We start from the raw sequence: 13,946 nt of genomic DNA on the forward strand, positions 1-13,946 counted from the left end.
GAAATGCAGCCAAGTGTGAACAGAGCGAAAAGCTTAGGCCGTCCCCAGCTTTCAAAAACAGCAGCTTCCCATCAAGGCTCCCACAACCAAGTGAGGCCAGTTCCTAAAAGCAGATGAGGATCTGATAAGATAGAAAGAATAAAATTAACTGGGTGTATGTGCGGATGAGACTGAGCACAGCGAACAGCCCTGAAGTGTCGGACAGATGGAGAGGAGAGGAGTTTAAAAGTAGAGCAGGAGGAGGAGGGACTTATGAAGGCATTAAAGAGCACTTTGTGTTTTGATAAAGGCAGTTCTCTCGTTATGGACGTCGAACTCTTCATTTTCTGAGTCGGTGTTCAGTCCGTCGTCCCCCCAAACCGTCGGGATGCCGCGGTACGATACCACCCTGCCCCCCCTCAGGGTGAAGCCGCCGCCGGCCTCCAGCGAGGGCAGCTTGATGAGCGCGCCGGAGCGCAGCTGCAGCATCAGGAAGACGCCTGCGAAGGTCGTGATGATGGCCATGCAGCTGAGCACGGCGACGGTGATGGGCAGCTGAGAGTCGCGCTTGAACCAAGGCTTCCGCTCCTCCATGAAGGCCCCCGGCGACTCGCGCATGGAGTGGTTGAGGCGCAGGCAGGTGCCCGAGATCTGGTCGAGGGAGCTGTGATCGGGGCAGGTCAGGCAGAACGGGGGGCTGAGGCTGCTGCAGGTGACGCAGGGCGACGGGCACGGCAGGCAGGCCAGGACGGAAGCTGGCTGGATGTAGTTCCCCACCGCGTATTTGAGGGGCTGCGTGCCCACCACGAAGCCCGCAGGACATTCTTTCACACAGCCCTGCTGAAAGAGGTAGTAGCCAGGGTTGCACTCTGTGGCGGCGAGAGAAACAGAAAGTGAAATCAGCAGCTGCTGTAAATATTTGCCCTCTTTGGTGAGTCAGAGCAGCCAAAAATAAGGAATAAAAAAAACCTACAGAGCTGGGGCCAGTCATTAATTTATGAGTCTCAAGTGTTCTCATTCAAGTTCTAAACATTAAACTTCAGTTAAACAAGTGGTCACATTACAGAGTATTTTTAGTTTTCAACAAGTGATTTGACTCCAAGTCAGGTCAGTGTATTTATTAGAACAGAGTAGAAATGGCCTTTATTGTTCCGCAAAGGGGAAATCGAGATGCAACAGCACCATCAGATATAAAGGTTCACACAAAAAAAAAGTTCCTAAAATGTTAAAACCAACACGTGCAAACATCAATAAGTATTTAAATACTTATTGATTTTGTTGATGGCTGTAGAGTCTAATAGTTGCTGGGAGGAAGGATCTGTGACAAGGCTCCTTTGTGCATTTAGGATGCAGCTATTTGTTACCATAGGTTGATTTTAGCCAACGGTCCCCAGACATACATTTCAACATACACCCCAGAGAACAAATATGACAAAATGGAAGCAGAAGTGGATAAAAAAAAAAAGTTTACTAGAAGGAAACACGAAAAGCTATATAACCCGTTTATCTGAGTGGTAGGTGCTGGAACAAAATCGTGTTTAAATGTTGCTGTTTGGAACCCAGAAAACGTTTTTATAAGGAAGAAACTGAAACTGTGTAAAGAAGCCGACTCGTCGAAACTGGACCAGCCAACCACTGGAGCCGTAGTTATTTCCCAGAACAAGTAGGGAGGGAAGGAGGAACTAGTCATTTCGTGCCTTTGCAGATTTAGTCGTTCAACTTTGTTGAATGAGATTTTATTGTTTGTCACAAGACAATTCGTGCTGAACAGCCATTACTTTGTGCCGACAGGTGCATGTTTCATAGCCGCTTTGAGAACAGACGGTCTAACTCTAAACTCATTTGTCAAACACTATTTATATTCTGCTATGAGGTAATGGCTTATGTGACAGCTATTAGTCACTTCAGGATATTTTGTTTTAATCTGCAGTCATGTTTAGCATCAACTATTATAAATGGAAACAGACAGTAGTACAAGGTTTCAAATAAAATACAATTTGAGCATTTTGATGTCAAGCCAGCTCCACAATTAATACAAATGCTTCACTGCCAATAAAAATAAACAGATACATCTTAGTTTAAGAACAAAATGGTTTCTTTAGGGGTAGAAAATGATAGTAGGAAAGGACAAAGTAGCAATAAGTTTGAATGTTAGTAAATTGACCTGATGTCAGTGAAAGTCCAAACCTGAATTAATAAATCAGTGCATATTAAATATTAAACAAATATAATGTTAGAAATATTCTGTCCTTTTTCACTTCAGGTTACAAGCATCCTACTGAAGCAATGGTTTTTGTTTATTTACACTACTGCTACTATAAAGTGACTGTTTGCTGAAGGTTTCATCCAAGTTATTTGCAAAAAGAAACATCTGACATGGCCTCCTGTTTACTTCACAAATTCTAAATAAACGTAAAGATTTGCTGCTTTTCTAGTACTTACTATTTTAACAGCTTTTAATCATTTTTAATAGAACTGATGTTTAAGATGTTCTTTAGAGAAAAGTCAGGATGTCACTTCAGACTGGGTAAATATGACGATATTTTTCAGCATTTGTTTTTAAAACCAGGATCAAGAATAGGTATCGCTTTGGGTCATTTCCGCAAAAATTTAAATTTGATTAGTAAAAAGGCTATTAAGATATTTTGACTCAAGTTCACACCTTCGAAGAAATAAACCAAAAGTGCGTTTGTCTTCAGTTCAATTAATTCTTGGGCTGTTTGGTTTAGATTTTCTTTTTCTTATTTCGGTGAAAACATTTGCTGCCTTCTGAGTGCAGCATGCAAAGACAGCAGAGACATTCCCAAATAAAGCCGGTCCAGGTACAGATCACTGCCTACAATGATCATCAGCAAAGTGAAAGTAACAGAGCTGAAAAAAATTTGGCTTGAACACGGCGGCATTTTAGCATCTAGGGGAAGAAAACAACATAATTGTGATTCAGCTGCCATGCAGAACTCTGTTCCGGAGATACGTAATTATCATAACGTTCTGTCTGAGATGATTCAAATGCGCGATAATTGCATTCAGTCAGCACTCGAGTGCCAGCATGCATGATCCTCAGATGGCCTGTAGGGGTCAGACTGTATCCACCTCCGTCAACATGCAGCTGGATTCAGACTGGGCTCACTGGGAGCATGAAACCTCGCCCGTAGCAATATTTGTATTGGGAAGAGCGGAGAAGAGCTTTAAATTAAAATGAGATTAGCTAAGAGACCTGAGGTGAAGATTATCTGATCTCATCAGAGGTTAGCTATTCATTTAAAACACTGACGATGAGGTCAAGGCCCCACACTGGCAGGAGTGCGGAGAAGATCTGAGTGAAGCTGCTGTAGAAACGCCAAGCGGGCGGGTGCAGCTGAGCACAAGCTATCGCATGTTGGGGCTTTCACACCAACGCGCTTCCTTTTATCTGTTCTATCCACCCTCTGACTGCTGCGACTTCCTGCGAGGAGTTAACCTGGAGGGAAGATGGCGGGTCTTACCGATGCATTTCATGCTCAGATCCAAAGTCTTGCATATGTCGTTGTTGCACTGGGGCTGTTCGGAGGAGTTGGAGGATGGTGAGCCCGTGCCGTACAGCACCAGGGTGAACTGGGTCAGGGTGCCTAAAATGAGATGAGGAGATAAAAACAGAAATTAGAAGTAGGCCTGTCAGAAGCTGTAAGGCTCCCGCGCATCCCGGGGGATTCTGGTAATTGTATTCTCTTGATATTCCTGACAGAACATGACTCTGCGACACATTTCAACAGAGCAGCCCCTCTCTGTGACTAAGTTCAGTTACTGAAAGGATCTGCACACAAAAAGACTAAATGGTAAGACTTTAGTGAATAACTCTGGACTAATGGACCTTTTTCTGGTTGTTTATCGAGTCGTGGGTGAAGCAGCTTTGTTTATTAAGCATTGAGAGTTGGATGTCAAATCCAAAGGCAAACATAAAAACACCTTTTTGCTTTAACTTATGCTGCCTCGAGTCCTCCTTGCACTGGTGACCTAGAAATTGTTCCCTGCCCACGATCCTGAGCCATCTTTCAATCCCTTAAAAGCACCTTGAGGAGATGAGGACAAAGGAGGCTTCAGGAGGAGCTTAGAGCTAAGAAATCAAAGGTGCATCCTTCCTTCGATGTTTTTTTTTTTTTTTCTGACATTCTCCCAGAAATGATGCAGAAAGGCGTTTCAGTATAATGAAAACACCCACAAGTTGTTTACTTCGGTGTTCTCATGCAGAAGAACAGAAATCAACAGGTAAACTGGCTGCTGTAAGGCAACGCAGTTTAAACTAGCGCAAAGACAGAGAGAGCAAAGGGACCTCGGCTTCAAGAGCCACTTGATCTCTAATCGCCTTGCAGTGAACCTTGACCCTCTTAGCCGAGGTCCAGACACAACAAATTACAATGAGTTAAAGAATCTTAAATAATGGCTGTCAGGCCTATTTTTTTGTACTTTTTAAAATTATTTTTACACATGGAAAAAATAAAAAACAACTCAAGTCAAGTCACAAATCTCATCTTTGCATTTATTCAATTCATTCTGAAACCTCCCTATACTTGGGTTTCAGAGACAAATACTACTCTGTATGCAAAACTTTGTATTCCATTTCGTCCAATTTTTAAAGAATCCTTCCACACGTAAATTCACTGAAGAGGTCATTCTATACATTTCATCAATGTATTTAATGATTCCAATTCATTCCTCTTTTATTGCAGGGCCCTTATTTTGCCATTTACTCATAATTGCAAAACGTTAGTTTTGTCAAATATTTGTCTGCTAAATTAGTTACTACACATACTCCCAGGTATGTGGAGTAAAAACCATATTCTATATTCTGAATAATAATTAAGTGAATCATGCTAGCCGACTCCTGCCAATAAGGCTGGAGAACTTGACAATCCCAAAAAACATGAATGTGATCTGCCATATGGTTTCCACATCCCCTTCAACAATTGGCGTTTTGCTTGATTTCAGGTGTAATAAAAAAAATAAAAATAGTGACGTTGAGGTATAGTTATAGGAATTTTACATGCATCAAGCCATTCATCTTCAATTATAATTGCTCCTATTTCTTATTTTGATTTAATGCAAAATGCAGAAATTTTGTTAGGTTCCTGCAAAGATGAATATATTCTTTTGACTAATCTTGTGTTAATCTTACTTAGTATGGTTGATTCCTATAAATCAAATAAATCAGATTTTACAAGTAGAAAGAAATCTGTTTTACCGTAGTCACTGGCGCCAGCGACATTCTCAATCTCCAGTCTCCACACGCCGCTGGGGTTTTCGTCCCAGGAGTGGGTGGTCATGAACGCCCAGTCGTTGAAACCCTCTGACGAATAGTCATGAGGCCTGCAGGGAACCAAGGAAGCAACTGCGTTAAAAGGTTTGTCCACTGGGACTGAATGCGTCCATATTGTGGCGCCGCTCGTACCTCGGGTGGAGCAGGGTGGAGCGTGTGCCGGCGGGACTGATGAGGTGGATGGCCAGGTTCCCCCTCCGGTTGTAAGTGAGGGTGAGCCGGGCCTGGACGTGCTCTAATGAGGTCACATAGCTGTCTGAACCCAGGCAGGCGTCCACGTTTTTGTCAATCGACAAATGGCTGCCAATGTTCCTGTGGGGCCACAACAGAGTCGGTCAGGAACAAACATCATCTTTGCTTCGTTGGATTTTTTTAATTTTTTTTTTTCTTTTAATTAAAGTTTTTCTTTTGTCGCGAATTAGAAAACGGAGTAAGATTTGGCTGCTGAGAGGGACTGTGAAGGGTGAAGAGGATTAATGCCTTAGAACCTGTAGCACCGCTGTTCTCAGGCGGGTAAAGCATCAAACACTCTTTCTTTCCTTCACCTCAAATCCTCTTAGGAGATTAGACACATCCACAACCGTTCTGAGGAGGACCGCAGCACCGGGCTCCGGATCCACAGATGTGAACATCTTTCAACAGCCATTCGTAAACCTCACATATTGCCTCAAAAACAAAGCCTGCCTCTAGTTTCGGCCCAAACATGTACACATACTTTAATCTCCATTAAAGGATCACCTGCAGTAAAACACCTTTGACCCGGTAAAGCAGCTTTACTTCGGAAAAGACATCTACAAGCTGAACTTAAAGCGCAGTGGGGGAGTGATAAAATGCAGCTCTGTAACCTGTAATTAGTTTCTTAAAACCAGAAAAAAAAATAAAATGCACAATTTATTTTCAAACCAGATCTGTAACCTGCATGTCATTTAGGATACTGGGTCTACAAAAGTCATCAAAGTCTGCTGCAACCAATGACAGCGCACACAGGGCCTGAGATCCTAATTAACATAAAACAGCTATTTTCCACTGTCACCACATGCTTCCTCTACAAATTGTCTAAATTTGTAAATGATGCTAAAAGCTTAGACACTTAAACTCACACAGAGTTCCCTTAAATCCTGTTTTAAAAACCCACCTGTTTTAAAGCTGTCTTTGATTCACAATAACTGGAACATGGATCAATATATATAATGTACATTTGCTTGATTTTGATCAAGTACCCATTAGCATAAAAGTAAACTGGCCATCTGTATTGTACAATAATTAGGATCATTGTACTGTATTTTCACTGCTATAAACTAAACAGATTTTTACTGATTTTGGACTGAACTGGATTGCGCATACAGTAATTGCATATGAATTTTTAAAGTGCCTAGAGATGCCATCTGCTGTAACTTAGTGCTGTATAAATAAACTAGATTACCGGCAGGGCTCATTAAGGTTGTTTTATATAGTTATTTTCCAACCACGATTTTTTTTTTTTTTTTTTAATAATCACCCTTTTTGAGCAGTTTTCCCCAAAGGCAACACCTCTGTCTCCCTCTTCTGTCAGTGGGAGTAATTACACCCTTAATGGACGTGGTGGATATGAATAAGCCCCAACATAATGACGCTTGACATTATGTTGGGGCTTTAAAACACCGACTCTTGTCATAATGGTACCAAATGGTGGGAATTCAATATGAGGTATAAAGCAAATATTGAATATATGAAGTTTTTTTTTTTTTCTCCCTTCTTCTTGTGTTAAAGAGTTGTTGTTTTTTTTAATGTAATCAATCAAATGAAAAGCAGCAGATCAGGCCTGAACAGACAGAAATCGGTATCAGCCAGAAACTAATTCTTGTTTGTAAGATTTATCTTAGCAAACAAACGACAATTCTTTGAGCCAACCAAACGTGAGGCTTTGTGATGCTGCGACGGGGTAACCTGGGAGAAACAGGAGAGTGTATCGAGACTATAAATCATCTGTTGAAAAGATCCCAGAGAGCTTCCAGATCATCCACCTGCTCTTTTCTNAAAATGCTCTCTCTCTCTTTTTACTCATGATTACTTGCAATCAGCATGTTAAATTCTCAGTAACAGAATGGATAAACCCATAAATTCATAACACATTCTGAGGTCACGAAGAGGGCATGAAATTCAGCTTATAACAAATCCAACCTTATTCAGTCGGGGGGGAAAGCTCAGAGGAGTTTTAGTAGCATTTTCTCCTTGGTTAAAAATCTATTTTCCAAACATGAACACGGAAGCTGTCCGAATCACAGATTTTAGATAGCAGAGCAACAAACTGATGTGATTCTGCAAAACATTAAGAAGCCTTTTTGATGTGTTATCTATTACACAAGTACATCATTATCTGTGGCTGAGATAAATCCCTGCAATTATGTGCGAACAGACATTTTAATCAGATACAACTCTGTTCGCACAGCACTGCTAGCATGTACTGAATGTACCATTGGTAACAGGATAATTCCTTCTTCTAATCATTTTTTGCAAATCACTGTTGATAAGCGAGTCAGCTAAAAACCTAGAATGTAAATTGAATAACCTGCAGCTCCCAGACTCTCGACCATCTGCTCAAACCCAGCGAGACGAATGACGGCGTAATGAACAGAGCATGTCACACAGAGTTTAGTCTGTGTCATCAGGAAGAGGGGCTGAAGAATAATACAGAACATGTAATTGGGAGAAGCCTGAGCCGACGAATGTCGGCGGAGGTTTTAATGAATGCCACCAGGTTGATGAAGATGAAGGCACAACATTTCACTGAACTGATGCATGAAGGCTCAATCAGACACAGACATCTCATTCACATGCATTACAGCTTCACAAACTTGACTGATTCAACAAAACCCTGGGACTGTTTTCCACGCCGATTCTACTCCATTGAAATTTTGTTGATTATTCTCCAAAGCAGTCATATTAATTCAGTCTACGTGCAGCTACTCTCGCTTTCATCCTTTTTACTGCAAATGTTGTGATCAATACAAAATACAGACATAATGCTACATACAGTAAGTGCCCCCAGGAGCACATTTTACTGAATCACACCTACTATGAAAATTGGCTAACTTGTACATCTGCTAATAACAGATTTGTTGTTTGAAATTAGTTTGCTCATTATTACTTTTGTCAGATGGATCATTTTTTAAACGTTTATTAACTGAAATGTTCAAACGAACTCAGCACGGCGAGACCTGTGGTCATGTACAGCATACAAACCTCGGCTCAGTGAGAATGGAGATCACACACTTTCTCTGTGGCCCCACATTTGTCCATGTCTTCGCCTGTGATACAATTGCACTGGCATCAAGCAGACCGTATCCATATGAATGACTAACTGCAGAAACAAAGAGAGAACAGAGATGAGATTTTCAGAGATGTCCTGAAGGTCTGCGCTGGTCCAGTTTTAGACACAGATTTCAACTCGATACACGTTTTTAGTTCTCGTTCCATGGTCACGTTTTAGCGTGTCTTTTCAGCATGAAGACTTTTGTTGCATTAATTGCACTTTTGGGCATCGTAGATCAAAAGATCATCATCTCTAGGCTAAAGCATTGGTTGGACATCAAAGATCCTGTCTTTTTGATGCATCACCAACCTTTTACATTTGCCTTGGAGGTGCCACAAGGCTCCTTTGTCAGATCAGGTCTTTTTTTCCGTTTTCTCACCAGAATCATAACAAATCTTTTCATTTCTTTGAAGACTGCCAGGTTTTCTGTCCCCTAAATATCTTTGCTGACTGCTCTGATATCAGGAGATAATTGGAATCGGATTTCTCAGTCTTCATCACAACAACACTTGCGTCAGGCTGTTCAGGTTCAGTCTCACCAGCAAATGCTTCAGCTGTGCCTCCCAAACCTCACTGGAGTAAATCAAATATTGAGGTGTGAGAATGGAGTCTTCTTAGACTCGATAGTCACGTTAAATGCACTGGTAAAATCCTGTTTTTTCCAGTTTAATTGGTTGTCAGTGATGAGTGTGTGTTCTCTCTTGATGAAACACCGAAACACTAATCTTGCTTTTATAAGACTGTGTCTTGATTACTGTAATGCTTCTTTGTGTAATTAGTCCATTTTCCATGTTTCATTTGCAACTGGGAGAAAATGCCTGCAGTTGATTTTTAACTGGTACAAGCAAAAAAATTAAAATAAAAAATAGAGAGAGAGCCTGTTTCTCCTCTTTTGGCACCCCTTCCCTGGCTTTTTCACTGCATTTCCTTTTTTTTTTTTTTTTTTTAAGCCTCTTAACAGTTGTGCTCCATTTTATCTGTCTGAACCGTTGCATTCTAATGTACCGTCTCATTCCCTCAGGTCAGAAGACCAGATGCTTTTATATGTTCCAGAGATGTGATGAAACCTCAGAGGACGTAGAGATTTTCCTGTTGGAGATCCAAAACTGTGGAAGGCTTTGGTTTTGTATCAAGCAGGTACATTTTCTTATGGTTTCTAAATCTCTGACTTTTAATCCAGTGTGAATTACTGACAGCGTCTTCAAATTCATTTCCTCTCTGTCCTACTTGTTCTAATCCTTGACTATTTTTTTTTTCTCTTCATAACATCCGCTGTTCCTGTGTGATTTATTTCTTATGTTTGGTTTAACTGTGCAGCACTTCCGTCAACATGTTTTACTTTTAACTGATTATAAACAAAAGACTATGGCACGATTGTTTCAAACACCTCTAAGAACTAACCACAGATTTACTGTGGATGTAAGCTTTCTCAGCTCTTCTGTGCCTTCCTGATGGAATTGGACAATCCATGATGATCTTACTGCATCTGTCAGCCTTGAGTCCACCAAATATTGTGACTAAACTTGTAAGGAACAAGCACCATGCTTCGCTACAGACACTCATTACTGTACTGCTCTCTGACCATTTGGTGAACAAACTGCCTTCAGCTGCAGCCAGATATTTTAATTTTTGAATCATAAGGTGCAAAGCACCTGCTGCCATCGTTTTTCTTGACCCCATTGGGAGTCATCCAGCCTCATATCATGTGAACGAATATGGCTATTTCCTCTCCAACTCTCTTATCAAACCCACATTTCATCATACCTCTCTGAAAAGTAGAAGCAACTCGAACCAACCTGTGATTGATTTAAAACTGACCAAACAAAAACAGATTATATTTCTGTACCTTTGCGTCCAACTCCATTGGTTCTCCAGTCATTGGCGAGCAGGTGAGCAGGCCGAGAAGTTCGCACAACCAGATGCTGCATGTCCCTCCAGGTGAGGTTTTTACTGGAGCAAATGGAAATGGATGTTGGCACGTAAAAACGGCACATACAGGCTAACATGTATAATAATACACACTCTAGCTTGTAAAGAAAGCTGAAGCTCCCAAAGATCAGGCTACAGTTTTAACTTGCAGGTGGACAGATAATTATAAACAATGAGCTCAGTGTCCAGGTAGTCTCTTACATCTTCAGCCAACATGTGGTTTGAGGCTCATTTCAGCCCTTTGGCAAAACAAAAGAAAAACTGATGAGTTATTCTTTCCTGGAGAACACTAAGATTTAACTGGCAAAAAAAAGGGGTAAACACAGTCAGAGCCCGATTTGTCTCCCTTTCATTAACCTCATACAAGCTTTAAATTCATTATTGCTTTTTACTGTGGATTTGGCTTAAATGACGGCATTTTACAAAGTAACCCCAGCTAAATAAACCCTTTCTCATCAAATTCATTTCCATCTACAGTTTTCCCCCTCAATCATTTCACTCTGCTGCAAGACTAATTACTTACATCCAGCCTTGTGCTGAACATATTTTATGACCGTCCATTAGTGCTGGGTGACCAGATAAGAATGATTAGTGCTCCGAGCTATTTGTAAAAGCACAATTTAAATAAGCGGCAAACGGCTTAAATAACTTTATATTTTAATTTTAAAAAATTTAAAAACAGCATTAGAATGAACGCTGGCAACACCAGCAGAGGTGACTTAATCCAACACGAAGGCTTTTAAAACGTATCATTTTATTACTCTTTGAAATATTCACACTTTCTTTAATGAAGCATTTCCTATCGGGAGTTTTCGAGCCACATGGCAGGAACTGATAACGCGTGGCCATTAATTCAAGCTGCTTTGAAATCTAATTTACTCGAACTAAAAACTCTCAAACTGTCCCTATAAAAATGAATGCACAACTTAACGAGCTCGTTGTGTATACATTTTTTTTATTTTTTTCCCCTTTTTGTGCATTAGGTTAATTTGAATCAAGTAAATCTGAGTCAGTGCAGCTCACGATCCAAACTCATAAAAAAGTGGTGATAAGAACTTACTTGGCTTCTAGGGCGAGAGCGATGATCCCAGCAGCCAGTGGGGCGGAGGCAGAGGTGCCGGTGTGAGAGTCGGTACATTTGGATTTGAGGTCTGTTGTTATCTAAGGAAGAGAAGCGAAAAGCTGAACAGATTGCTCCGTTCTGACAGTGCTGTGAAAATATATTAGCCGCCTTACATTTGCTTCGGGGTTTTTTTTTTTTTTTTTCTCACTTAAAAGTTTCAAACTAAATTTAACTAACACAGAGAACCAGCATAAAATGTCTTCTTTAAAAACCGGTTGCGCCACCTGTGTTGGCAACAACAGGCATCAAGAGTTTATGATGACAGACGAGATTTTTTACGTCACTGTGGAGAAATTATGACTCTCTCTTGTTGTAGTTATTTTACTTCAGAAGCTTTTCCATAAGTGATGGCCTGGTCATACTTGGTTCAAAAGTCATTCCACACCAAAGCAATCAGATGTAGGTCTAGGCTTTGACTAAGCCATTTTAAAACCGTCACATATTTGAGCTACCCACCTAAAGGTGTGTTTCAGATTACCGTTTTGCTGCTTAACCCAAGTGTGCTTGATTTTAAGGTGACAAAGCGATGAGCGAACATTCTGATAGTAATTAAAGGATCCATCAACTCTGGCAAGTCATCCACATATTGAAACAGCAACAAAGCCACAGATCATTACACTCTCAGTAATATGTTTGACTGTCATGTTAATGTATTTTTTCTTGAAAAGCTGTCTTTAGTTTTACGCCATATGTAACGAGGCACACCGTTTCCATTAAGTTCTTCTTTTGTGTGGTCAGTCCACAGAACATTTAGGAATCAAAAAAGCATTTCTCAGGTCCAAGATGCCTGTTAGTGTTCACTAAGCAGTGGTTTTCACTTTGGAAATCTTCCCTGGACGCCCGTTTTGCGCAGTCTGTTTCGTATTATTGAATCATGAACACTGACCTTAACTGAGGCAAATGAGGCCCGCAGTGCTTTAGATGTTTTTCTGGTTCTTTTGTGACTTCCTGGTTGAATCCAAATTGCTCCTTGGAGTAATTTTGGCCACTGTTAGAGGCTTAGACTCTGCAACCCTTTCTGAACTAACAGATATCAATGAGTAGGTTTCTGATCTGATCTTATGTTTCTTTAGATGAGTGCGTGACATCTTGCGTTTTAAGATCCTTTAGCCTACTTCATGTCGCCAGAAAGTTTATATTCAAGTATTTTTCTTTATTATTATGAAGGCCTACAAAACAAAAACAAAAAGTCTGGGTGTGGCCCGGGAAATGTAATCAATGTTGCTAATCACAGTTAAAGGTTTAAAAAAGTGGCAACTAATTTTTCAAAAAGGGCCAGGTTACTTTGGAAAACTTTGAGTCTAATGAATGAGTCTAATGAATAAAATCATCATTTGAAAACTGCTTTATGTATTTTGGTTAACTTTGAATTTGAAACAATATGTAGTATGGTTTTATAAATCTAAATGCATTCAGGCAAGATAGTGCAAGTATACTTTATAATAAGTATACTGACGCTAAACATTCGTACAAGCCGACTTGCGCATTAAAAATGTATTTGCAGGATTCCCTTCAAATAACCAGATAACGTGGAATTGGCCTCAGTAAAATGAATAAAATCCTTTACTCCTCACCAGATTCTCATATGTTATCCCATACTGCTTGTATTTGCTAGAGGCAAGAATCATCAAACGCATAAAGAAGCAGAAGGTTAAAAGTAAAAAGCCGCCAGCTAGAAAATCAAACCGTGGAAAGCATGTGCTCTCCTTCTCTTTAAGAGAGACTCCTTTTGGAATGAACTGCTTCAGCAGACATCCCCTAAGTGATCCACAGAGGAGGGTTGTGGATTCATTGGCCAGCTCCCAGATGTTAATAACTCCCACCACAAGAATAAAAAGTAAGTTGCTGCAGAAGCAGAGAATTTTTTTCAAAGAAAAGTCTGTCTCCAATGATACAAAAAAAAAGACTTTTCATATGTCAGAAGACTTACATATGAAAAGCCTGCTGTCCTGCAGGATGATGCAAAAGAAGAGGTCTGTCTGTTACTGAACAAGACCGATAAAATAAAAGCAGGAGATATTTCCACAGGCTTTATAGAATGATTATTCTAAATAATAAAAACTGGGATAGTTTTGATATTTCTAGAAGCTCCCCCTTGCTTCATTTGGTTTCTAGTTTGGTTTCCAAAACAAAACAAAAAATCTTAAGATCAAAATATTCTCTCTGGTATAGCCTCACAGATGTCAACATCTCTCCTCTTCTCCAGCTCTTTGTTTTAAAGTTCATGAGTGGCATCATAATTAAGTCGGTGCATCACAGACACATTACGGGACCAGCCACATGTCATGAAGTTGTCATCGGCTGCCTGTCAAGCTCTTCACGCTGCATGG

The 13,946-nt window shown here is 40.4% G+C and overlaps 1 protein-coding gene across 4 annotated transcripts in view; it reads right to left on the bottom strand.

The window, feature by feature from the left end:
- Positions 1–238: 238 nt before the first annotated feature.
- Positions 239–13,946, bottom strand: part of furina (furin (paired basic amino acid cleaving enzyme) a) — a 77,995-nt gene continuing 64,287 nt past the window's right edge. For all 4 annotated transcript variants that reach the window (XM_015034913.1, XM_015034915.1, XM_015034916.1 and 1 more), the window contains 7 exons: positions 11,554–11,654; positions 10,411–10,514; positions 8,495–8,612; positions 5,405–5,584; positions 5,198–5,322; positions 3,465–3,587; positions 239–848 (listed from right to left, as the gene is read on the bottom strand). In XM_015034913.1, coding sequence (XP_014890399.1) covers positions 262–848; positions 3,465–3,587; positions 5,198–5,322; positions 5,405–5,584; positions 8,495–8,612; positions 10,411–10,514; positions 11,554–11,654 — 1,338 coding nt within the window. In that variant the 3' untranslated portion in view covers positions 239–261. The remainder of the gene's footprint in view (positions 849–3,464; positions 3,588–5,197; positions 5,323–5,404; positions 5,585–8,494; positions 8,613–10,410; positions 10,515–11,553; positions 11,655–13,946) is intronic.

The sequence above is a fragment of the Poecilia latipinna genome, unplaced genomic scaffold (assembly GCF_001443285.1).
Source record: "Poecilia latipinna isolate Pla-1442-1.1 unplaced genomic scaffold, P_latipinna-1.0 Scaffold317, whole genome shotgun sequence".
Taxonomy (NCBI): domain Eukaryota; kingdom Metazoa; phylum Chordata; class Actinopteri; order Cyprinodontiformes; family Poeciliidae; genus Poecilia; species Poecilia latipinna.